This window comes from Mustela nigripes, chromosome 1 (genome assembly GCF_022355385.1).
Source record: "Mustela nigripes isolate SB6536 chromosome 1, MUSNIG.SB6536, whole genome shotgun sequence".
Classification (NCBI taxonomy): Eukaryota; Metazoa; Chordata; class Mammalia; order Carnivora; family Mustelidae; genus Mustela; species Mustela nigripes.
This window is the reverse complement of record NC_081557.1, coordinates 59154365-59180613: the sequence shown is the minus strand read 5'-3', so window position 1 is coordinate 59180613 and position 26249 is coordinate 59154365. Positions and strand designations below refer to the sequence as shown.

General features: G+C 38.4%; 1 protein-coding gene across 15 annotated transcripts in view; it reads left to right on the top strand.

Moving 5' to 3' along the window:
* Nucleotides 1–26249, top strand: part of DLG2 (discs large MAGUK scaffold protein 2) — a 1549658-nt gene that overhangs the window by 910032 nt on the left and 613377 nt on the right. For all 15 annotated transcript variants that reach the window (XM_059411961.1, XM_059411989.1, XM_059411997.1 and 12 more), the window contains one exon: nt 7329–7379. In XM_059411961.1, the coding sequence (XP_059267944.1) occupies nt 7329–7379 (51 nt within the window). The remainder of the gene's footprint in view (nt 1–7328; nt 7380–26249) is intronic.

Genomic DNA, 26249 nt, shown 5'->3' with positions numbered 1-26249 from the left:
TGCCCCTTTGGATCACTACGTTTGTATCTTTAGGGTAAATACCCAATAGTGCAATTGCTGGGTCATAGGGCAGAGGACATGAACAGACATTTCTGCAAAGAAGACATCTAGATGGCCAACAGACACATGACAAAGTGCTCCATATCACTCGGCATCAGGGAAATACAAATCAAAACAACAATGAGATATCACCTCACACCAGTCAGAATGGCTAAAATAAACAAGTCAGGAAATGACAGATGCTGACGAGGATGCGGAGAAAGGGGAACCCTCCTACACTGTTGGTGGGAATGCAAGCTGGTGCAGCCACTCTGGAAAACAGCATGAAGGTTCCTCAAAATGTTGAAAATCAAACTGCATATTCTTAAATGAGTCTCATTATAACTGAATAGTATTTCTAAAATAACCAAATCCATCCATACCTTAGATTAAAACAGATCCTCTACAAAGCTTAAACTGATTTTTTTTCCTTGCTGTTTAAACAATATCTATACACAAATATGTATAACACATAAAAATATGAATTCTAACAGCTTTTAAGTGACAAAACTGGTATTGGAATTCGAATCTTTTGGATCCCAGAACCTAAGTTTTTTATTTCTATGTGATCATTCCTCTTAGTATGAATAGAGGGCACAATTTTAGGCAGTAGAGACAGTCTAGGAGAAGGAACATAAGTTAAAGGAAGTGATGGACTACTTGTGCTACATACCTTGAGCTTTGTCTAAGGATACTCTCCTGATTAGAGTTTCCATGTTGGTCGAATGACTCTCACTTTCTCAGTATTTGATTGTTTTTCATCCCTTCAGCAGAGACACTTAAAGTTAAGTGTGACAAAAAGATAGAGATAATGTACATCAGCCTTCAGTTCTTTCTTTTAGATTGAGGTAGAGCAAAACTGCCTTATCTTTTTTTCCCCCTTTTTCAAAGAGGCAAAGCTACTTTTTATTTCTTCTAAAAGTCTCAAGAAGAGTTCAGCCTTAGGGAAGTGTGTGCCAATAGAATAACATAATGGTCAAGACTGGGCAAGACAACGTTAAAAAGAAAATATAAGAGGGAGCAACGAAAGATTTCAAGAAAGTTTAATGGAGGTAATATTCTGAGTGAAGGCCATGCTGAACTGATTTGGGAGAGAAAGCTAAGATGATTCCTCTTCACAAGGGAGTACATCTTAGATGAATTCAGGAAAGCGATGTTTAGGTTAAAAAAAAAAAAAATTAGTCGATTTTGTAGAAGAAAGCAAGTTTATTTGCTTATTAAGTTATATTTTATATTACTCAGGAACTTAACAAATATTCAATAATTGATCATAGAAGTTTTGTGAACCTTGCAGATTATTAATCCACAACTAATTAAAATACCTCTCACTGTTGAAGAGTTATTATGTTTCAGGTAGTTGATAATGTATAATCTCATTTATTGCTCCCAAAAACTTCATGAAGAGGATTGTGTAATATTATAGCTAAATGTAATTTCTTTATCACTTAAGGTGTATACCAAATATTTTACACCAATTATCTAATATTCACAATGTCCATATTAGGTACTTGTTAGTGCCATTTTGCACATGAGAAACTTAAGGTTTTGGGAGATTGAGGAAATTGACTACATTTGCATATCTCATAAATATTAGAACTAGGATTCGGATCTGTGTCTTTTTTTCTTTTTAACTCTGGAAACCATCTTACCTACTGAACATAATAGAATGTATATAGGAGATTCAAGTGTAAAGAGCCACAAAGCATCCTGATGTGTTTGCTGTAATAGAGCTCTAGTAGGAAAGGGGGATGACCATTGGCAACGCACTAAGATGAATACCAACAAAGGGTGTGTGTGTGTGTGTGTGCGCGTGTGTGTGTGTATGTGTTGTAGACTACCTGGGGAATCTGATCATGATTGCAATTCTGTGGAAGGGACTCCTGAGAAGGACTGATATCAAACATGAGGATATCTAAGCTGTGAATCTCCAAGGGCCTGGGTCCTATAGGAATTGCATCTCCCTTTGAGGCCACAGTTTTCTCTGAGAGCATCAAATTTTACCCACCCCCCAAAAATCGCATTCACTGAATCACATGGTCACTGAGCCTCTGTGTGGTAGGCACTGTGTTACCTGCTGCAGCTACAGATGAAGCAGAGTGACGTGGGCTTTGTCTTGCTCTGCGAGTGGCAAGAAGCCACGAAAACCAGATGCTCCAGCCTCTGTGGTCATCGCATCCCCTCCCAAAGTCCAACAGCAACTTTATATGAAAAACCATAATATTTGGAGATAAGTCTTGCTTACTGCATCATGTTTGTTTATTTATTTATTTATTTCCCTTTTTTTAAAATTTTTTCAATTTATTTATTTTCAGAAAAACAGTATTCATTATTTTTTCACCACACCCAGTGCTCCATGCAATCTGTGCCCTCTATAATACCCACCACCTGGTACCCCAACCTCCCACACCCCCGTTTATTTTTAATAAAGGGCAGAATTAGTATATTATATTATATCCTACTAGGGAATCAAATATATATAGATATATGTTATATGTCATATATATCCATACTTATACATATATACAACAAACAGTCCTTCCATGTGGCAACAGTGGAATTGTGATTCTAGTCCATCTCTCTGTTTTATATATTGGATACCACACTTCTCTGAGGCCTTAGTATGTTTGGTGCCTCCTTAAGAACTGTGCATTTAGTGAAAATAGGGATTATATCTTAAATCTCTATTTTTTCAGTACCTGTCACACCACTTGGCACATCATGCATGCTCAATAATTGTTCATTGAATGGAATTAGGTTTAGTTTTAAGAAGCCAGTCCTTTGATATTCCTGTATTGGCCCTCATTATAATATGGAATATAGAGTTGTATAAACATTTATTTATCCCAGATTTTAGGATGCTGTTAGCCTTAATGAAATTACATGTGTAACAAAGAACAAAAAAAAAAATGTGGAAAAGTCATTTCTATAGATTCCAATTAAATGCATTAAAACATGAAATTAAATTAATTTACTTAAATAAATAAATTAAAACATGAAATAGCTCATGTACGTTATTCATGAAAGACCTCATTTCAGAAGATTAAAAATACATCTCAATTAAATTATATGATCACCTGCGCAGGTAGTTAAAGTAGCACTGGAAAAGAAGGAAAAACAAAAAAAACAGTGTGATAGTATTCAAAGTTCATGAAATTATACCTTTAAATACCAAGTTTGAATTTGAATGGGTCACTCTCTTAACTTCTGTAGGATGCCAAAAAAGGCTACATGCCCAGAACAGTGCAGGACAACGTGTGGCATCATTATGATTTTCTAGCACCCGTAGAAATTGCCCAGCTGTCACCACAGAACCTGAGGTTCAGGAAAATCAAGTCTTTGAAGAAAAAAATTTTTCAAAACCAGGAAATTCCCTCTATCTCTGCAAAAATATCAACCCTCTCATTTTTCTAGCCTTCAGTAATGATCAGTGCAGGATATGGGAAAATTTGAACCTAGTCCACATAACTGTCCAGGCCCCAGACTGTCAGGTGCATGAAACATTGCCTGGGGACTTAAGTGTCACCAGAAATGTCACCGGTCAAGAGCAACAACACCAAACGCATGTGGCAGAACTCTTTTCAGGAAGAGAGTCTTGTGAGTTTAAAGACATGCATTGGTAAACTGATTGGAAATCAGGGAGACCACCAAGGCAAGTTCAGGCAACAATTGGTCTGTAAGCCCCCAGAAGATGATGGGAGCTCATTCACAGCATATGGTTTTTGGTTTTTTTCTGGGCATTCATGAAATTATGGCTAGGAGACAATTACTGCCTATACTTCTTGTCTCTTTACCAAGCAACCACTCCTTTAACTAAATACAGAAAAAATTATTCAGAGAATATTGTATTGATATACTCATTTTAAAAGTCACTAAATTTTCAAGAACATCACAACCCACTCTTATCTTCTTCTGATTAAATGGAGGTACACTGGGACACCTGGGTGGCTCAGTCAGTTAAGTGTCTGGCTTCACTCCAGGTCATCATCTCAGGGTCCTGGGATGGAGCCGTACCTCCTGCTCCTTGCTCAGCAGGAAGCCTGCTTCTCCCTCTTCTTTTGTCTCTCCCTCTGCTTTGTGCTGTCTTACTCTAGCTCTCTCTCAAATAAACAAACAAATAAAATCTTTTTTAAAAAATGGAAGTATACTTAGCCATGCTTTATTTTTATTTATTTTTTTATTGTGTTATGTTAGTCACCATACAAGACATCATTAGTTTTTGATGTAGTGTTCCAGGTAGACAACACCCAGTGTTCCATGCTTTCTATTCCTTCCCCCAAGGTTTTTGCCCAGAGAGGCTGCGAGATTTCTTGTCTCAGGTGTCCTGAGGCCAAACAGAGATCACACTGCCCTAGTGATGACGGAATAGAAAACAGGACCTCTTAAATGGCTTTCCTGAACTCCCACATTGGCTCTTGTGATACCATGTTTTAAATGTTCTCAATTCACAGTAGAAATCTTGCCTCAGCTATGCTAAAAACCTTTCATTCCTCTATAATTTCACTAAATCCTGTTGCAGTCATGAGATTCTTTTTTTGAGTATAGTTGAAATACAATTTTACATTAGTTTCAGATGTACAACATAATAATTCAACGATTCTCTATGTTATGCTATGCTCACCACAAGCCTAACTACCATCTGTCACCCTACAAAGCTATTATTAATAATAATACCTTTGACTCTATTCCCGCTGCTGTACTTTTTATCCCTGTAACTTAGTCATTCTGTAACTGGAAGCTTATAACTCCCACTCCCTTCACCCACTTTGCCCGTCCTCCCTCTCCGATCTCTTTCTGGCAGCCAGGAGTCTGTTCTCTGTATGCTTCTTTTTGTTTGCTCATTCATTCATTTTGGTTTTTAGTTTTCACATCTCAATAAAATCATATGGTATTTTTTTAAGGTAGCAATGATTATTTTTATTGTTTATTCACAGATTAAACAGAACATCTGTGTTAGTGAGTTGCTGAATATTTTATTATACTCAATTGAGAAGTCTATTGTTTCTTTTTTTTTTTTTTTATGTTATTTTTTTAAAAAAAAACAAGGAGCCATCCCAATCTGGATGGCATCATCTCTTCTTATGAAGACATCCTGGATACGAGGGAATTAGGCAACTGCCATGACTTGTTGAGGTTGAAAACTAAAGACCCATAGAGGCTGTAAACCTCCCACAGTTTGTCTGATGAGGGATCTTTTGAGTAGCACTCGGTATGTATCCATAGTGTGTATAGGAACTGAAGTCAGCATACATGATCATAGATTTGTTAAGCAGACATTCAGAGAGACTCCACTAAGGACTCCACTCTGCATGCCAAAAGGACTTTTGTCTTTTAAGAACTTTTTTTTTTTTAAGATTTTATTTATTTATTTGTTTGATAGAAAAACAGAGCACAAGTAGGCAGAACGGCAGGCAGAGGCAGAGGGAGAAGCAGGCTCCCCAAGCCTGACATGGGGCTCAGTCCCAGGACCCTGAGATCATGACCTGAGCCGAAGGCAGAGGCTTAACCCACTGAGCCACCCAGGCGTCCCTTTTAAGCACTTTCTAACAGCATTTCTTTCAGCCTGAGCCCTTAGAATTCATTATCACAGGTTTGTTTTTGTTTCTTTGAAGTTGTTTTTGTTTTTTTGTTTTGTTTTGTTTTTTTCTCCCCACTGTTCAGCGCTTTGATAATATGAAGGGCTTCACTCCAGAGAAGTCACTGAAGCAAAGAAAAGCTTCACAGAGCCATACTGGGAGAATTAAAACATATCACATGAATTCAGTCTTCCTTTTCTGTCTTCCATCAAACAAAAAAGGAATTAATATGGAGACGCACCCATACAGGGACTTTGAGTTTTGTTTTGTTTTTACACATGAGGAACAAAAACCTCCATAAAGCCACCAAAGCTTCCTAACATCATCAAGTCCTCGTCTATGAGTCATTAACTTGCTGAAGCCCAGAAAATCACATTTGGTTTAAGGCTGTTTGATAATGTAGTAACACAGTAAAATGCGATTTACCAATTAGCTCACGTAATTAGAAAATCAGAAACATGCTCTAAGTGGCTGGTAGACACACATAAGTGAAGTCTATCGTCATTCTTTATAGCTGTTGATTATAGTTACAATTACACCTTCCACTGATGATACTGCATCCAAGTACCTTATGGAAGAGAATTCACAAGTACCTATGTTTACAAATCCCATAAATAAATGAATACTGAGTTCGGCCAGTCATTCTTTCCGTCCTCTTTTCTTTCCTTCACCAATTATTTCTTGCCAGACTTGTTTAGCAATAGGGTATCTGGTCCTTGCCTTTATAGAGCTCTTAGTCTCCAAGAACTATGTTTAAATTCTTCTAAGGAAAGAAAAGTCAACTGGTTAAGACCCTACAAACGTGACGGTGGTTAGAAATTTGTCTTTCTAGAGGATCCCTAAATGCTAATGATGTTGCCGAGACATGTGTAAGAAAAAAGACACAGCCAGCGCAGGAATTTTCTTGCTCAGAGGTTTTTGCCTGGCTGGAAGGGACTCTGTGATGAGAATGGGGATTGAATATTTGTTAGATTATTTTAAAGCCGCTCTTCATCTATTCTGTGTGCATCCTGTTGACATCAAAGACCTATGTGATTTGTTGCCTGGCTATATTTAAGTATTTCTCTCTGTAAATTCATATCAATGCAAGAGTTGTTTAGATGGTTAAAGCTTTCTCACTAGGAATTTCAAACATGTCCTACTTTATTCTCTTCTTGCTGCTACTGAAGTACATGAGCATGGTTATGTTACATGGTCCAGGACTTCCTAATAAATATAACGAGGATAATGGGGATGAATTACCTGAGCTTGAGCAATAAAGAAAAGGCATTTCTTATCTGACATGATTATTCTGAATACTATTTTTTGGCAAAATACGACTAAGTGTGTGCTGCCTTTTCCACTGACTTTTTAAGGTCATAGTTTCATTTTCATTAATGGAAATTTTAAAAGATATTAGGAAATTATTTCCCTTGTAAATGTAACATTTTGCCCCTATGTGGTTTCTTCTTTGTAACCTCGCAATGCATATTTTGTATTGTTCCCTCTGTCCCAATTATCACAAATTCTAAGGAATCCAATAAACTTTATTTTTTGCAGTTTCACTCATATATTTAGATGATATTTTATTTGGCTGAAACATACAATCACGAACATTAAGAAAGTGTGGTTTTTACTCATAGCCAGAATGAAACTTAACCCCAAATGTTGTTTAAAAAGCAGCCGTCTCCTCCTTAATATGTATTTAATCATTCTTTCTTTTTTTCCTACTTACAGGTCAATGGAACAGAAATTGAATATGAGTTTGAAGAAATTACATTGGAAAGGGTAAGAAAAATCCATCAATCCAAAAACCCCAATCTTGCATTTGACATTCTGCATCGTAATGATTATTTTGTGAAATCACACAATTGTGTATTATACCTTGGAAGTTTCCGACGAGACTCAAAAATATTAATGAAATGCTTGCAATGGAGGGCACAGAGACAAACAGATCAAATCCCCAGAATATTCCATATGTAAATTGCATTGCCAAGATTTGGAGAAATGAATGAGAAAGTCAGAAATATTCAGTGAGCTAGTATAGCACTTTTTCCTGTTGTTTTCATTATTAACATTTTGTTATGCATTTTTAGATACAGTACAAAACATTTTCATTTATATAATGTTAATGCTATCTCACAACTACCATTATCATGCATTTTTTAGTTAAAAAAAAGTATTGCATTTTAAAGACACCCTCATGGAGAAAAACAGCAATCCTGTAGATCTCTGCAAGTATGTTATTAAGGCCTTTGAAAGGCTTTGACAAATTAGGAAATTTCTGGGTTACAACCCTAATATATAAAAGTATTTTGTAAAATGGTAAGAGAAAGACCAAAAACCACCTAGAAAAAATATGACCAAAAGACATTAACAAGACATTCATCAAAAAAGTAAAGGCTAATAATACATGAAAACTTGTTCAACCTTATTAATAAACAAAGAAAACAGTGATGTTAAACGGTTTTTATCTGTCCAATTGGCAAAATTTAAAAGAAAGGCTAATATTCACTGCCATGGAGTGGCTCTAGAAATTGTAGAAGTAATTTGGAAAAATGGATCAAAAGCTTTAAAATGGGCACAGTTTTTGGACTCAAAAATTATACTTATAAAATATATAAAGCTGTAAAGAATGCTTATATTGGTATTTATAATAGTGAAGATTTTAAAAGTCAAATGTTTAATAATACATTATTATATTCCAAATAATAGAAAATTATATTAAATTATATTATAATAATATTTTTAAGAATATTTAAACATAAGAATGGAAGGCCTAACAAAGTTATCTTACCAAATTAAAAAAAAATAAATTTTATAATGGTATGTAAATATAATCCCATAAGTACCAACACGTATAATTTTCATTTATAAGTATACACAGAAAGCCTGAAAGGATCTACATTAAAATGTTAACTCTTGTTAAGAATTTTGGATAATTTTTTGTTTCTTCTTTTCATTTGCATTTTTTGCTAAATATTCCATAATAAACATATAATTCATTTATGATAAATAATAAATAAAAAATTTTTCTAAGCTGTTCCATTCAAGTATGAATTCAAACTCTAGACCTGCACTTAAACGTGTATTTCCTTTTAAGTTTACTGATTATTCACTTTCCTGAGTCAGAGAATTTTTCATTCTCAGCCTAATTTTTATTGAGCATGAGTGGTTTTAAAAGGAAATTTACATTAAAAGTTAAGTGTTTGACAGATGTGTTCTTTAAAACTTCCATTATGAACTTTGGTTAAATTTTAATGGCATGCTAAATGGAGAAAAATGAGGCTTATGGAAAATTAGCCCAAATGAAAAAAGAGAACACATTTCTCCTACTAAATCACTAATCTTCTCTCTAGGACTGGCTATATAATTTGCAGAGCACAGTGTAAAATGAAAATGTGAGGCCCTTGTTTAAAAATTATTAAGAATCAAAAAAGAGGTCAAGACCCAGACATTAAGTGCCACACGACTTTTCTTAAATGCAGGCGCCTGTTCGACGGCACAGATATCACACTCATGGAGTCACCCCTTCTCTCTCCCCACACGCCCTCATCTTCAACATGATACTGTTTGGTTATCCTGGTTCTATAAGGCAGAAAATTGAAGCTCACTTTGGTGTGAGGTAGAACATTCAGTGGGAGTGAGACAGCTGTGTGCTCTAGGCTGTGTTCTGACACTCCCTTGCCTCAGGATCTGGTGGTCATCTCACCTCCTGCCCTTGGAGTCTCAGTCACACTCTGAACCTCATCACTGCCATGAGCTATACCGGCCCCCCAAACCTCTGTCGAGCATCGTCTTTGTTGAACACGACCTCTTTTCCGTTCTTTTCATTTATTCCAGTACCACCCCCCTCAAAAAGTCTTCCAACTCCACTGGGACCTGGAATCACCAATTTTACCATTTCCCTCCAGTTTTCACCTTTCCTACGCCCACCCCACCCCCACCCACCATACTACAAGTCTCTCTCTCACAGGCTTTTAATATGCCTTCTCCTCTCTCCCCTTCCGTGCTCCAAGAGCAAAGCCTCAGCCCTCCATGCCAGAGCCTGGGCAAATGAATGGGTCTAGAGAAGCCCTCGTTCACCTCACTTTAATTTTATAGCTATTGATTTCAAGCGAACCTTCAAAGCACTTTAGCAATCTTATACGTTTCTTTAGAAAAATCACTCTCTCATTCTCTGGGACAACAGATTCACAACTTATTTGCTCTTCTCAAATCTCAAACACCCCCAACCTCATACTCAGCCCCAGCAGTTGACCTCTCTCCCTGTGTCCTTGAGAAAACCCAAGTAGTCACAGGGAGATCACGTCACCTTCCTGCCACCAGCTCTGCCAGCGTGCTCTCCCTGTTCCAATGGAAGAATGTTCCCTGCTCCTTTAGGAGGTCGGCCCTTCACTTGTGACCCACTCTCTCTAACCTTTTGTCTGTTTAAGGACTCTGCTTCTGTACTTGTCTCCTCTCTCTGTCTCCTGCAATATTAGTTTCTCTCTCTCTTTTCCCCCTGGATAAATTTAATACAGACATGATGTAATATCTCTCGTTAAAAAAGAAAAAAAAAAAAAAACCTCTAGCAATGGAATAATAATAAGAAAAAGCAAAACAAAGCAAAACAAAACAAAATGTCACGTGGCCCAGTGTTCCCATCTTCTTATTGTTTCATACTTCCAGTTTCTTTACCAAAAATCTAGGAAAGCTGTCCGTTTTCAATAACACTTTTATTTTAACTTCATTTTCTTATTTTAACCAAGTTCATTATTTTCATCAGTAGTCCTACAACCATCTTCATCAAAGTCTTGACAGTTTCCATCTTACGAAATTCAAGCATCACTTCTCTGCACTGACTTTTCAGCAACATTTGATGCAGTTGTCACTGGCTCCTTCCTTCAAGATGATAATCCCTTGCCTTGCAGGACAAAACATTTCTCCCATTTATTCACCACTTCATCGACACTCTGTCTTCGTCTCCTTGCTGGCTCCTCTTCTAAATGTTGGAGCACTCCAGAAACCCAACGCACAGACCTCTTCTCAACCTCTCCTCATTCCTTCGTGATCTCATCCAGACCCATGGTGTTGAATACCAACTATCAAGTAATGATTCCCAAATCTGAGTTATGATCTCTCTCCTGCTTTCCAAATGTGTACAGCTAACAGTCCTGTTGGCATCTATACTGAATATAAAGAAGGTCTTCTAAACTGAGTATGTTCCTAACAGAATTCATGATTTCCCTGCACTCCCAACCCTGGGGGCAAAAGCTGCTTCTACCCTAATATTTCTCTTCTTAGCTAATTGGTTCTATCAGTTCCCTTATTATTCAGGCCCTCAAAAAAAACCTCCTCCAGGAATCTTGCTTAATTGCTCTTTTTCCCTTGGCATCCAGAGCAAGCCTACCGGTGCTGCCATGAAAATGTATTTCAAAATCAATCAAATATTATCACTGACCCTGCTGAAGCCTAGTCCAAACTCGTATCATTCCCATGCCTGGACCCCTGTAGTAGTTTCCACTTCTGCCCACTCCTCAAAGTAGCCAGAGTAATCTTTATCAAAATATAAACCAGATTATGCCACTTTTATTCTTAAAACCCTCCAAGAGGTGACAATTACACTCATTATTATCACCTGCAAGACCTTATACAATCTGACCCCTGCTTCTCTTGGTGACATAGTGCCCTCACCACCGACTCCTAGAGCATTTCACACATACTGTCTTGTCATTCCTCCAAAAAGGTCAAGCTTTCCCTACCTTAAAGTCTTTATGTTTGTTATTCTGTCTTCTTGCTAGAATCTCCCTTTGGATCTTTACCTGACTTGCTCTTTTCATCATTAAATATCTGCTCAAATGTCTCAGAAAAGCCTCCCTTGTGCACCCCATTTAAATTCGTACTGACATCCCCATTGCACTTTTTTCCACTTTCATAGCTTTATTATTTTTTTAATTGCACTTACCAGTATCTGAAATGTATATATATATATATATATATATTTTTAAAGATTTTATTTATTTATCGGGGGTGGGGGGCAGAGAGCGAGCACAGGTAGACAGAATGGCAGGCAGAGGCAGAGGGAGAAGCAGGCTCCCTGTCGAGCAAGGAGCCGGATGCGGGACTCGATCCCAGGACGCTGGGATCATGACCTGAGCCGAAGGCAGCTGCTTAACCAACTGAGCCACCCAGGCGTCCCCTGAAATGTATATTATTAATGTATTTATTGCTCACGTTGTTAATATCTATATCCTTCCCTAAATATCTGGTATATGTAAATATGTAGTCACTTCTGTATCCAATTTGCCTAGAACATTGTCTGGAATGTAGTATATACTCAGTGAATGTTTGATGAATGAATGAATGGATTATGCCGGCGCTCTACCCCTGCAAATGCGGTGAAGTAGAGACACATGGCCTGCATTGGAATCTTGGCTCTATGACTTACTGGTTGAGTTAGTTTGAGCGGAATACTTAACCTTTCTGTGCTTCAGTTTCCACACCTGAAAATGAGGCTGAAGGGTTTGTAATCTCTCTTCGGGTCTTTATGATGATTAAATAAGTTAATATAAAGGTTTAGGACAGCATGCATAGTGATTCTTCACTTTTACTTTGTGCTAACATAGTAGGTCTCACAAGTGTTATTTATTAGATCATAATGGAAGCTATTAAAAACATAGCCTTCCAGTCTCAATGATCTAACAAGTCGCATTAATCTAACAATGTCTCTCATATCGATTTTTTCCCTGTCACTTTGATGATTGTCAGACATCCAATCCAATAATGAAGTTATGGTTCTTATTATATGCTCTAACAGCTTCTACTTTTTCTATCTTTTAATCTCTATAACATTTAACTTAGGAATAAACTCATCACATTTAGTAACACCCCTATGAAGTGGATATGGCCAACTCCATTTTACATATCAGGACACTGAGGCTCAGAAACTAAATAACTTATCAGAAGTCACAATGTTAGTGAGGAATGGAGCTAGGCTTCAGTCCCATGACCAACAGATAACCAAAACCTAAACTCATTGCCACTGAGTTAGAGTGTCCTCAAAATTAAGTTCGAATGTCATTTCTTCCAAGAACCTTTTCTAGATTTTCCCTCTGGGCTAGGTCCCCTTTATCAATTAACCCAAGCAGAAAACTTCTCACACTAAACAATGAATAAAATGTGTCTTTTCCCCTGACCTACGAATTCCTTGACAGGAGGAATTTTATTATAGTGCTCTTTATATTACCATGATCACAGAAAAAGAAAGAGGAAAGGCATTGAATAACTTCAGAACAAGTTGATGAGCCCTCCTCTGTGGCAGCGTTGTTCAGTGCCTTGGCCATTTGCCACACACAGTGAATTCCACATGTGTCTAAGGTACATATATCTGTCGGGCACAGTCCTTGTTTCTTAGAATTTTACGGCCTGGTAAAGAACACAAATAAGTCAATACACAAAAACCATGAATAACAGTGCTATGCATACCTGCTCCAGAATGGGGTATTTCCCTAAGGCTTTATACCTGAGCTGGCTTAGGAAAGATGAGAGGAAGCAAGATATAGAAAAGGGAGTGGAAGGCGGCCTCTCAGACAGGGAACAGCAGATGCAACTGTTGGGGGACCCCATGGAAAAGTAACATGATTAAGGAACTTCACATCCAGAATGACTGCACCTCAGGCTGAGGTAGGGCTCCAGGGAGAGGCCAGGCTAGAGAAGGCTGAGAATATAGAGCCCTTAGGTAACCTATAGAGGAGTTCAAATTTTATCCCAAAGGCAATGAAGAGCGTTTGAATAATTTTAAACAGAAAAGTAACATAATTGGGGCACCTGGGTGGCTCAGTTGATGAAGTGTCTGACTCTTGATTTTGGCTCAGGTCATGATCTCAGGGTCGTGAGATGGAACAGCAGGCAGAGGGGGCTGCATCCTCAGCAGGGAGTCTGCTTTTCTCTCTCCACCTCTGCTCCCCCTGGTCCCCTGCTCGCACTCTCTCTCCCTCAAATAAATAAATCTTTTAAAAAGTAACATTATCATATTTGTGTTTTAAAAAAGATTACTTTGGCTGTGATATTGGGTATATGTTTCATAGCATTCAGGAGATAATACACGAATGCCATTTAAGACATAATTTAGTGGTTAAATTCTGCCAATGGTGATAAAGAAGGAGATGATTCAAAACATGTTAAGAACGTTAGAAGAACAGATTCTAATGTTTTATAAGATAGGAAAATGCCAGAAAGAGCAGAAAAATCAAAGATACCTAGATTATAATCCAACAAATTCCTTTCATTAGCATGGTCTGGGACTCTCAGAAAGGCCACCTGTGATATTTCAAATCTTTTTGTCACCGTAGGCTCTGATGACATTAACAAAGGTAGCTGAGTATAAAGTCTATGCCTCTGAGTTATTTATCCATTATTCATGCTCGAAGTTAATAGGTTATGTACCCTCAGTATGACTTATATCAAGAGAAGCTAGTTTACCCAGCATGGATAATAGATTCTTCAAGGCTTTATAACCCTAACCATCATGCATGTCTGCAATTTAGTAGAGATACTGAAGTGACTATATGACTATCTGTCACCTCCTCTGACCCCTTTCCTGACAGCTGCAAAATGTATGATCATGTGGTTCTACTTGAACATTCAGTCTGATGAGTCAGGGATATTCTTTTGCAGTTAAAAAAAAAAAAAAAATCCAAAGATCTGAGCCATCTTCCCAAATGTAAACAATTTGTAGGGCAGAGGAAAGTGACTGATTTATTAGACCCTCAACATTCCTATAGATGGACCAAGTCTTGGGTGTAAGGTGGGTAACACGTGGATTCTGAAGACAGTATTTGTGAACTGCCAGGTAAGAAGTAACCACATAAAGTGTCTGGGGGACTCTCCAGATTCATCCCTGTATCAGATTAATTGGAAAATCATTGGGTGTCTGAATGATTTAGGCCAAATGTGTTTATCTCAAGTAACTGAATTTTCATGAAGATGAAAATTCCAAAATTCAAATGGAATTAAAGGTCTATCACTTCAAATAATGTAGAAGCTTTGGATTTGTAAATTCCTGATTTTCTTCTGGGTGTCCTCAGCTAGTTTCAATTTAATAGTAGCAGGAATAAAAAGCCAGAGTACCAATGATATCTGATGGGATTTCAGCTATTATATAGTTATCTATAGTACAGTCTTATCCCCATATAATTAATTTTTAATAATCAGTACATTTCTTAAATTCCAAAAATTATGTATGTTCAATTATCAGTGTATATTTTAAGTGTGTTTGAAACATATGCACACATGTATATTTGTGCCTAGAAACCACTTAAACATAAATGTGTATTTAAATATAAATTAAAACATTTACTAAATATGTATGAATTTTGATCTGAATTTTGTTGGCGAGATTTGTGGAACAAGAGTAGGTTTCTATAGGCAGTGGAAAGAAGCATAGTCTTTGAACTCAGACCTTATTTGGGATCCAGGATCAGCCACTTTCTGTGTGACCTTGAGCAGGTTACTCAACCTATGAAAGCCTCATTAGTTTTCTCCCTAATGAATGAGACACTAATATCTATCATATAACATTATTGTGAAAAGTAGAAATAACATATGTATAATACATAAAAGTGTTTATAGAACATCATAGATGTTCAGTAGTATTAGCTACCATAAAGTGTGTACACACACTACACTCTTATGGAAGCCTTGTTTTTTTGTTTTTTGTTGTTTTTTTTTAAGATGTCACTGCTTCAGGCTATGATTCAGAGGCTAGGTCAAGTGGCAAATGCTTGCTTCCTCTTTCCCCTGTGTGTGTGTGTATGTGTGTGTGTGTGTGCGTGTGTGTAGCTATATTTGTGGTAAACAATAAGCTGCTTAAGTGATCCCCAGAATGTTCCTATATCCAATTATCAGTATACTCTTTAAGCACGCTGATTGTATAAATGGAGTCTGCTCTTGAATTTGCAGACAGAGCTTCCCATAGTGCTGTTTGTAGCTCTCTCCTTTGTTAGCTAGTAAGAATTTAGTTCCAGGCTAGACAGACAGTTGCAGTGTATTGTTTTGTTTTCGATAGCTTCAGGCTATGATATCTGCTTCCCATGCCCCAACAGATCCAATAACTTTTGTATTCTATAATCCCCCACTTCCAGTGTCTACATATGGTACCATGAGCAGCTGCTATGTCAGACAGAACTGATAGAAGGATCATCCCCCTTTGGGGGAATGGCTCCTCTCCCATTCTAACCATGGCATTCTGGGGACAACTGCCAGTCCTGGCAGCCATCACACCGGGAATTGGTCTAGAGCAACGAATTGGAATTACCCGGTGAACCAGTAAGAAATAATACTGAAACATGAGTCTGGCTGGCCCTAGACTAAATGAGGAAGTATGTCAGGAAAGTGGAGCATGGGACATCTTCATTTTGACAACATTCTTAGTGATTTAATTCACAGTTTAGGGGTTGACACCTGAGACAAAATGAGCCAATAAAAGGTCCCCCTCGGGATTTTTCCCACTAGAGTGTGAGGAATAGAGAGGTGCCTCATTCAACTGTGTAGCAAAGCTGGGAGATAGGAGACAGAGGAGGCCGGTGGGTCTCCTGCTGTGTGGGGTCAGCTCATCTAAGAAAAGGAGGCTTCCTGCAGAGAAAGCCAGAGACAGAAAATAAGAGAAAAAGGGAAGGAGGGAGAGTGAGAGAGAGAAGAGGGAGAAGAGGTTGAGAGAGAGAGAGAGAGAATTGGAAGCATTCAGTTACCCCGTTAGGGCTATCTTAAAGGCATGAGACACCACTCCCTGTCCATTGGCTACATGAGTCTTCCCTTAAATTCTTCTTAGCTGAATTACTTCAAATCAGGCACCTACGACTTGCCAACATTTGCACTTACCCAAATGTATCTTGGTGTTTTAATGGAGCTCTCACTGTGCTGAAGTTGCTGAGTAGGTCCTAGGTGATGGCTAGGCCTGTACTGCCCTAGCCTGTTCTCAAAATAAATGTTGCCTTGCTTAGAGTCTTTCCCTTTTCTAAATTCTAGTCCTGTCTCTCACCGCTAAGGTAGGGTCATAAAGCAAAACTCTCCGGTAGAAGAGTGTTGGCAGGTAGCTGTAAGCCTTAATACCCCGAAGCTTACACATACCATCTCCTTTAAAGTAACCCATTACTGTGTTCCAACTCCCAGAAATAAAAGAGCAATAAAAAAAAAAAAAAAATGGCAAGTAAAGAGAATGGCCAGTGACAGGTCTATGAATTTAGGTCTCTACTGTCTAGAAACTTTTCTGATTTGGGAACCAGCAAGCTTTGTACCTGTGGAAAGCAGTCTGCAACATTAACGACTGGACTCAGACATCAGGGGAAAAAAAAAAAGACTGCTAGAAATATAGTTTGCAGTCATTTGAGGGGTCATTAATCTAACTTTTCTTTGAAGATAAGCATCAAAGTCTCAGAATTGAAGAGCTCCTGGTAAATATACCTCAAAGGACTGATTTAGACGAATTGCCACAAAGCACATTTAGCTGAAATTCAGCTGCTGACTCCAACTATCTCCATTTTTCTTTATAAGCTCCACCTGAGTTATCTCCCTTCTTTCACCTCACAAACCCTCTGTTAGCTGAGTATTTAGCAAGTACTCCCTTCTAGTTCATTAGTCTGGCCTCAGTGCCCTCATATCATCTAAACTAGCCAATGTTTTTTCTTCATGAACCACTTGTCACGCTGTTATTACCCCCATCTTCCTTTGACATGGCCCCGGATTCTTCCATGCATATTTAATGCGAGTGTAGTGGAACTTCTAAACCTAACTTGTTTTGTTTTGTTTTTTTAAAGAATTTATTTATTTATTTGACAGAGAGAGATCACAAGTAGGCAGAGAGGCAGGCAGAGAGAGGGGGGGAAGCAGGCTCCCTGCTGAGCAGAGAGCCCGATGAGGGACTCGATCCCAGGACTCTGGAATCATGACCTGAGCTGAAGGCAGTGGCCTAACCCACTGAGCCACCCAGGCGCCCCTAAACCTAACTTGTTTTAAACAAAATCCACACTGGAAAGTCTTACACAGAAATGATGAAACTCTATCATTCCCAAGTTGAGTTTTCTAAGCAGAATAGATCTATTTCTGTGGCTTGTACCAACAAGATACAGATGGTTAAGAAACTTTGGCAGGGAGAACCCTCACTAGAGAGTCCCCGGACTGTTTAGGATTATGATGAGTGTCCTCAAAAGTAAAGACCCAAGGAGCAACAGTACAAGCCACCAGAAATCACAGATGAATCACTAAATACTAGATCTTGAGAAACGATAAAAACTGCGTATTTGGGGGCACCTGGGTGGCTCAGACATTAAGCATCTGCCTTTGGCTCAGGTCCTGATCCCAGGGTCCTGGGATTGAGCCCCGCATTGGGCTCCCTGCTCAGCGGGAAGTCTGCTTGTCCCTCTCCCACTCCCCCTGCTTGTGTCCCCTCTCTCGCTGTGTCTTTCTCTGTCCAATAAATAAATAATTTTTTTTTTTAAACTGGGTATTTTGCTACTTGTAACTAAACAAATTCTAACTGATGTAGCTAGCGCAGGAGCAAAAGCAGTCTCAGTAGCCAACTGCCAACCTCGTAAGCAAATGTAAGCTCAGTCCTTAGTGCTTCTCTTACAGCCACTTCAGCCATCTCCAGAATGATCCCACAGTTCTATGTCCTTACCCAGCGGTAGACAATGTGTTCCTTTGTTAGTCATTTTTCCTCACAAGTGACTGCTGGGACACCCACTGCCCCTTATCTGAGTTGTCCTTTCTAGTCAGTCAGGTTTCTGCTGTACCTTCCCAATGTTGGTTGGACATTTGTTGGTTATCTATCCATTTCTTTCTTTTTATGTTTTTCACTTTGCTAACTGTCCCCAGATTTTAGTTCAGATATCTACCTTGGCCATGACAGCCCACGTGATTGGATGAAAGCTTAGGTGACTCTCAGTTCCAAGGGTAGTTTCTGACTGATTTAGGCCAGTTAGCACATCCTACCACCCTGGCCTCCATCAGGTGGTGGATATGCAACCCAACTCAGTGCAACCAGAATTCCATGACTTTTACTGGAAGAGCATGAGGTGAGGAACTCTATAACTCAGATAGGAGTATGGAGCCATTTATGACAATAAGAAGATTCCAGCTTTAGAATGAAGGAGCATTTTAGATGGCAAAGTAGATAAATGGGTTAAAGATAAGCCTTGGCAACATCTTGAGACCATGACTCAAACCACTTTTGAAACACTCCTTCTGATTTCAACCCTCTCCCTCTTTACCTCCCCTTACAATGAAAACCTGCTTTAATGGGGAGAAAGGAAAAGGGAAAATACAGAAGAAGAAATAAAAATACTAGTAGTATCTCAAAATAGAGATGCATAGTAGAAAACCTGGAAGTTATTTCAAGAATTTAAAAAATAGTTAGAACTGGTGGGTTTTTAAAGTATATATTTTATCCACTTAGCTTAATGAGCTTGATGCATTTTTAAACTTTCAAATGATCTATCCTTCTGAGAAATGGAATGCGTGTGCTATGAAAATATTCATAGGCAAAAAAAAAGAGAATATTCATAAGCATCAGAACTTCTATGATATACTGTCTAGTTTTAATTTTTTAAGATTTTATTTGTTTATTTGAGAAAGAGAGAGAGAGAGCACACGCCCATGAGCAGGGGGAGAGGCAGAGGCAGAGGGAGAAGCAGACACCCCGCTGAGCAAGGAGCCTGATGCAGGGCTCAATCCTAGGACCCTGGGATCATGACCTGAGCCGAAGGCAGATGTGTAACTGACTATTATATATATATATTATGTGTGTATAATATATATATATAACAATGTTCAGTGTGTATAGACTGTGCATAAATTAAACAAGATATATTTAGTCATTAAGAAGAATGTCATTTTGGATTTAATTCAGGATCACCAATCAGGCCTTATTGATCCTAAAATTGCTCTTCACTGCCTTACCATTTTTGTGTGAGAAGCTCTTCCTGAAAACCCAGTTCGTGTATTACCTCACATGAACAGCTTTGTCAGATTCTCTCAGTTATGGTCAGCTAATTCATCCTCTGTCACCTCAGGACTTCCTCATTGTCATCTATGTTCATGTTGTATCTACATTCTATATAAACTTCAAGGTCCTCAAAGACTAAAATATTTCTCAGCTTAATCCTTTTTATTTGGAATTTTACATCTGGCTGTTTTTAATCCCCAGAAGAATCTAGTAGCTTGCTTATTGAATCAGTGGAAGAATTATTTGGTCTTCTGACAAAAGGTACAGCATAAGGATAATTTGTTTACTCCTGATTGTGTATATGTACATACATATATACACACAAACACATATGTGTATACATTTTACATACATCTTATATTACACAGTTTTTAATATACATAAGCATATATTTCTTTCATGTGTTCATGTGTTTATGTGTGCTGTAGATAGACAGATAGTATCTTCTTTGTAAGCAGGGGCCAGGGCTCAGTGCTATTTCTAGTGCTGGTAGCAGTAGCTGCTGTAACCATAAATACATCAACCTCTATCACCTATTAAAGGTTGAACCTCATATGCTAATCTCTTACCTGCTAATCTACCGGGTTATGTCATATCTTAACGATTAAGCCATTATGTAAGTTGTAGAGCTTCTGTTTTACAATAAGCAGACAGTAGTTCAAGGAAGTTAAGACATTTGTCCATGGTCATAAAACTAGCATGAGGCAGAACTGGTTGATATTTCAATGACTGTGTGGTACCACCATAGCATGAAAAATATGGAAAACTTTTCAGAGTAAAACATTTATTCTTTGACCAGCAGTAATATATTCAGACTGCCTTTAAGGCTTATACGTTTATCAAAAGGAAACATTCAGCCCAAGGCATAATATGTTAGGTTAGCTCTGAAAGGATGAAAGCAGCTTCAAGAGAAAGACAAAGACAAAATAAAAGATAATGGCAGTGAATAGAGATGCATTTATTTTTCTTTAGGATTATATCTTAATATTTGAGAAATGAGCCAGACTCATCTCTCCACCCACCCCCAGCATCTCCTTAAGCTGCTCAAAACTCTGTAATATAACCCAGTTCTGGGGGAAAACAATAACAAAAATGACATCACATCTTGCATATTTAGCATTCTTCTAATCAGGGAAAAAAAGAAGGAAATCCAGTTCAAGCAGTGCTCCAATTGTGTTTTTCAAATGTTCCTCAGGAAAATGTACCCACGTTTTCTGAAGTGAAAACTGGGGAGATGGTTAGTTCCACTAATCAGGCAGTGTTACTGTTTCATCACTTGATATGATATATATCTTATAATGTGTTCAATACTTATATCATGATATTATGACTATATCATATTTCAATATCACTTCATTATTTTCAAATAATTTTCCAGAGATTTCATCCTTCAAACTACTCTGTGAAATAGGAAAAGAAAACATGACTCTCCTCATTTTTGCAAATGGGGAAACAAACAAACAAAAAGGCTCAGAAAGTGTATTCCTGGGCTCCTCAAGGTCACTCAATACAGAGCAAAGGCCTGTCTAAAATTCACATCTCTAACTTCTAGCCTCACTCCTTTTCCTCTCTTTGTTTTATTTTGGTTTTCTTTTAATATCAAATCCAAATAATCATGTTCTTCAGGTAAAACAAACTCAAAATATTAAAATGTGGTCATTGATTTCTCAAACAAAGCTGAAATCAAAACTTTCTCTCATACCAAATTTGATTTCAAATCACCCCAAATTATTTAAACTTGCATTTTTTAAAGCAACTATCATACACATTTAGGCTCTTGAGAAGCATTTCCACATACCAGGTTTTTATCTTGCACCTCCAGTTGGAGGGAACCCTTCAAACTTCTAAATTTTGGACATTACTCTAGGAAAGACATTTCTTACATCAGTTTGAATTATCATACCAAACTACTTCTACCAGTAGAACACTATTTCAAGTGTGGATTTTATGGCCATTTAACCTGAGGCCATATTGTGGCTCTAACACTTACCAGCTTGGTGAGGGTGAGCAAGTCCCTTGATCTATCTGTGCCTCCTTGTGCCCATCTGTAAACTAGGAGTGACCATAATTCCTGCCTCCTAAGGTTATTATATGGACTACATGAGTTCATACTAAAATAAAGTACTTGAAACAGTGCCCGTCCCTAATGCATGCTATACAGGAGTTCGTCATTATTATTACTACTCTAGTTGTTCTTCACAGGATGGCCCTCAAATGATTTCACAAAGAAATCAAAGTTCACTCTCTCCCTTGAGGCTTTTCTCCTGCAGAATAATCCCTACTTCCCTATTCCTTTCATTATTCCTCACACAGTCCTCTTCCTTTGGCAGTGCTCCTAATGATGATTACTTTTCCTGCTAAAATGTTGTATCATTCTACAGATTTGCATGGACTGCTCACTGCGGCACCAGAATCCATGCTCTGTTCACTCCACAGTCATTAGTCGGTCACCTCTTCTGTGACCACCGTGTTAGAGATTGTCAAGAGGTGGTGAACGAGACAGCCTTGTCTTCAGAGAGCTTAGTAGTAGTATTATTAGTAGTATTAATTGGAAAGATGGACATACTGAATAAGTCATTACTTCACGGGGATCTACAATCATAGAGTATCAATCAGGCTTGTCATCTTGTTCAGTGTAACTATTCCATGACATAAACCTGAAAAGAAAAAGAAAAAGGAAAAGGCTTTCATACTCACTTTGCAGTGACAAAATGAAAACCTGGGCTTTTACATTGATCAGTCATTAGAGTGAGCGTTTCTCAGTATATGGTATGTTTCTCTGTGTCTGCATTCAATGATAAAATATGCAGGTGACAAAACATTTTGTGAGGGCTATTTATTACTGCTTCAGAATTAAACTCATGTCAGTGTTAACTACCTTTTCTTCCAGCATGCTACTGGAGGGACAGGCTGTCTTTAGCCTGGGCTGTTTTGACAGAAACTATTACATGTGCTTTTCCAAGTGTTCTGTTGTGTTCAGCAATGCCTACCAGGATGTTCTAGGTGAACTGACTAAATCCTTTGCCAACACTTGAGAATGTAGTTGAAATGCAGTATTCTGCTTTCCCTGGGCAACCTATGCATCACTCAGAGCAGTCTGTTCTGAATAAGAAGGGGATTTTTAAAAAAATATATGGGAAAATATTAAGGACATCTGAACTTTGTGATTAAATTCATTAATTGTGTTACCTTATGTAGCTCTCCTTGCTACAGCTCTCTGAAGTAAGTTTCATACTCTCTTGCAAACTGAGACTCTGAGTGATAAGTTGCCCAGCATTGCACAGCTGGAAGGGGGTGAGCAGAAATCGGAACGGAGACTGGTTCACATCTAAAATGTCACAAAAAACCACTTGCTCCATAGTTTCAGTATCTTTTCCGCTTGTTGTCGAGGCTGACTGTGTTAGTTCACATAGCATGGGATTTTCCCTTTGGAAAGCTTAGCAAAGGATTCTAGCCTTTGGTTCCCAAAGGGATGTTTCTTAACTTGAGCCTAGAGTCTGCATTTGTGCTCAGTGGGGAAGGAAGAGTAATGGCATTAAATGAAGGCAGCACTGACTGTGAAATCAGTTACCTTTTAAATCTCAGGGTTATCAAATTAATGAATTAGTCTTAGAAGGCTGTGTATCATTCTTGGAATCCTGAGAAAGGAAACTGAATATTAACCCAGTTCACATACATAACACACAATTTATAACCACATGCAGACTAAACCATATGGCAGAAACATTCTTCCATTCTTTCAGATTATTTTATGTTGGGTGCCCCACATACAGCAGGTCTTTAAACTGACTTGTGTATGATCAAAAAAATAAAACATCTGTTGATAATAACCTTGAGAACAAATTGGTGCTTCCCAAACTTGCTTGAACTGTAAAACGTCTATGGTAATAATGACTACAAGATACAGAGACAGTATTTTAAACACACACACACACACACACAGACACACGCAGGCACACACACAATTTGGTCATGTCACCTCCAAAGTTATGCCGTCCAACATTGCTGAAACCTCATTCACAGAAAACTCAGCTCCACTGTGAATACGTGGGGCTATTTTTTTTTTTTTTAATGGTTAGAATGGTTGTGAGTTCTTAAAAAGTCCACAGAAGGAGATTAAATAACCATAGTTAGGCAGTTTCATATGAAGCATGTCAAAGCTGCATAGTTTTGAAACCTCAGGAGAAAGTTGAGCCTTCTGAGCATTTACAAGCCACCAATGAATTGCCAGGCCCCAAACCACCAACAGAATTTCCTGATGTCTGGTAAGTTGCCACAGCCTACATGATTGCAGCCAAAAACATACCCGGTACTGGAAAATCTGTGATTCTCATCACAGTCCCCTCCTTGCACGTCCTGGTTAGAAGGAGCCCATGGCATAATTTGTAGTTTTTTCATTTCTGCTACTCCCCCTTCCTTCAATTCTGCCATTGGCATGAGGTTCCTTTGGACAGAGCAGAATCCTTAGTCGAAATTCCAAAAGAAAAATTCTGTGAAACATTTCCACTTCCTGCTTTGGATAAGTGTAGTGAATGCATTAGAACTTTCAGCTCCCAGAAATTTGGAGTCTACTGTTTTATTGGGCCTGAGTGGAAGCACACTAAGTTTGTATGAGTGCTGGTACCCACTTGCCTTGCCACGCAGAGCCCTCCAGAGGCTTTACCTTGACTATAAACACAAATTAACTTTTATCCAACTGTGAAGTTCCTGACCCAGTATTTCCTACTATATGTTGGCTGAAAATCTCAGCTCTAGCCTGTTGTCTCTGGTTCATTCTTTTGGCTTATAAACTCATTGTGAATATATTGCTCATTGTCCTTCCCAAGACTGCAAACCACTTCCTTCACTTCTTGAGAAAATGGTCCACAAAATGAACAGAAGAGTTTATAATATGCCATTTCCTTTAAACACAGATGTCATGATAATTGTAACAATAGTTCCTAAATACTCGGGATATACTGCTGAGGCCTCCATTATTTTAGTTAAGCTCTATAACAAACAAACATTTCGAGTTTCTTATCCTTGTTGGGAACATAGGAAAGGGGTTAAAGTAACTGGGTTTTAAAATCACATTTCTATTAAGCAGAAATGGGACCAGAATTCAGTCCCAACTATTACGATGACATCTGTCCAAGTCCTGCTTCTTACTATAAACATCCATGGTAGATGTGACTCAAACCCTGTACAGATGAAGAAAGTGAGGCTAGAGAGTTAAGTCACTTACCCGGTGTATAAACTTTATGTGAAAAGGCCAGGGGGAGAGAAAAATGATGCAACTGTGTATCTCTAGAGCATGCTTCCTTCTCTGATATTCTCGCCTTGGCATCCCCAACTGTTTAATCAGAAAACAGCCCCTACTGTTCATACCTAATCAGTTATTGGGCCAATTCCACCTCTCTAATCCCTCTCAAACCCACCTGTTTTTTTCTCCAGACACACTGTCTAGAGGGTGTTGTCACTTACCAGGATTATAGCAGCCCCCAACTAGTCATTATGTCCCAGTCTTAAGTCCCCTTCTGTGCATTACTCACACCGCAGCCACTGTGATCTTCCTTAAGATAAATCAGACAGGGGCACCTGGGTGGCTCAATTGTTAAGCATCTGCCTTTGACTCAGGTCATGATCCTAGAGTTCTGGGATTGAGCCCTGCGTCAGGCTCCCTGCTCAATGGGAAGCCTGCTTCTGCTTCTCCCATTCCCCCAGCTTGTGTTCCTTCTCTTGCTGTCTTTCTGCGAAATAAATAAATTAAATCTTTAAAAAAAAAAAAAAGATAAATCAGTGCTGTGATATTCATTAGTCCCCATTGACTTTTAGGGAAAATCCAACCTCCTTGGCTCAACACCCAAGGTCTTATATGTTCTACTTCTCCCTTAAGCCTCCAGCTTATCCAATACTATACCTTCTTGCATCTGGACTCTAGTGACATGGCATGACTTAGAATTTCCCAAACCCACAGGATACTTTTCTCACTTCCTCTTTTCCTGTGAATGCACCTCTCCATACCCCATGCCCTTTCCTAACTAGTGTCTGCTCAGACTGAAGGTAAGCTTAGGCATTCTCTCCTTCTGGGAGCCTCTCCTGACACACTCCTTAACTCTTGAGTGCCTTTCTCTTTTCTTGGCCATTTGAAAGTCCTCTGTCAAGAACACTATGGGCCCTTTTCTGGAACTTAGGAGTTGAGCTCCCTTGGTAGCTGCTCAAAATACTATTAACAACCTCAGTGTTCTTGTCCTTCAAAAGAGAGTACGTAAATTTAATTAAAGAGAAAACAAATAGGGTGTCTTCATTGCCTCCTCTGCCACAATTGTGCAGCCGTTCATGGGGCCAATTTTCCATTCTAGCAGAATCCACCTCAGATGGACTCAGATGTTGCATCTCCGCTGATTTAGAAAAGATTCATTCATTCAGTCAGTCACTAAATATGTATTGATTGCCTACCACGTGTTATGTTCTATTTTAGCCTCAGGGCATGCAGCAGTAAACAAAATAAATGAAAATCTTTACCCTTGGTGAGCTTATATTCTAGTGGAGGTGACCTTAAATAAACTAAACGCATAAAATGAATACTATATTAGATGGTGGTAAGTGCTATAGGGAAAGTAGAGCAGATTTGTTTTGACCTTAGTTACCCAAACAGAAGAAAGTCATTTACTATTTCCTGTACTATTTCCCCCTGA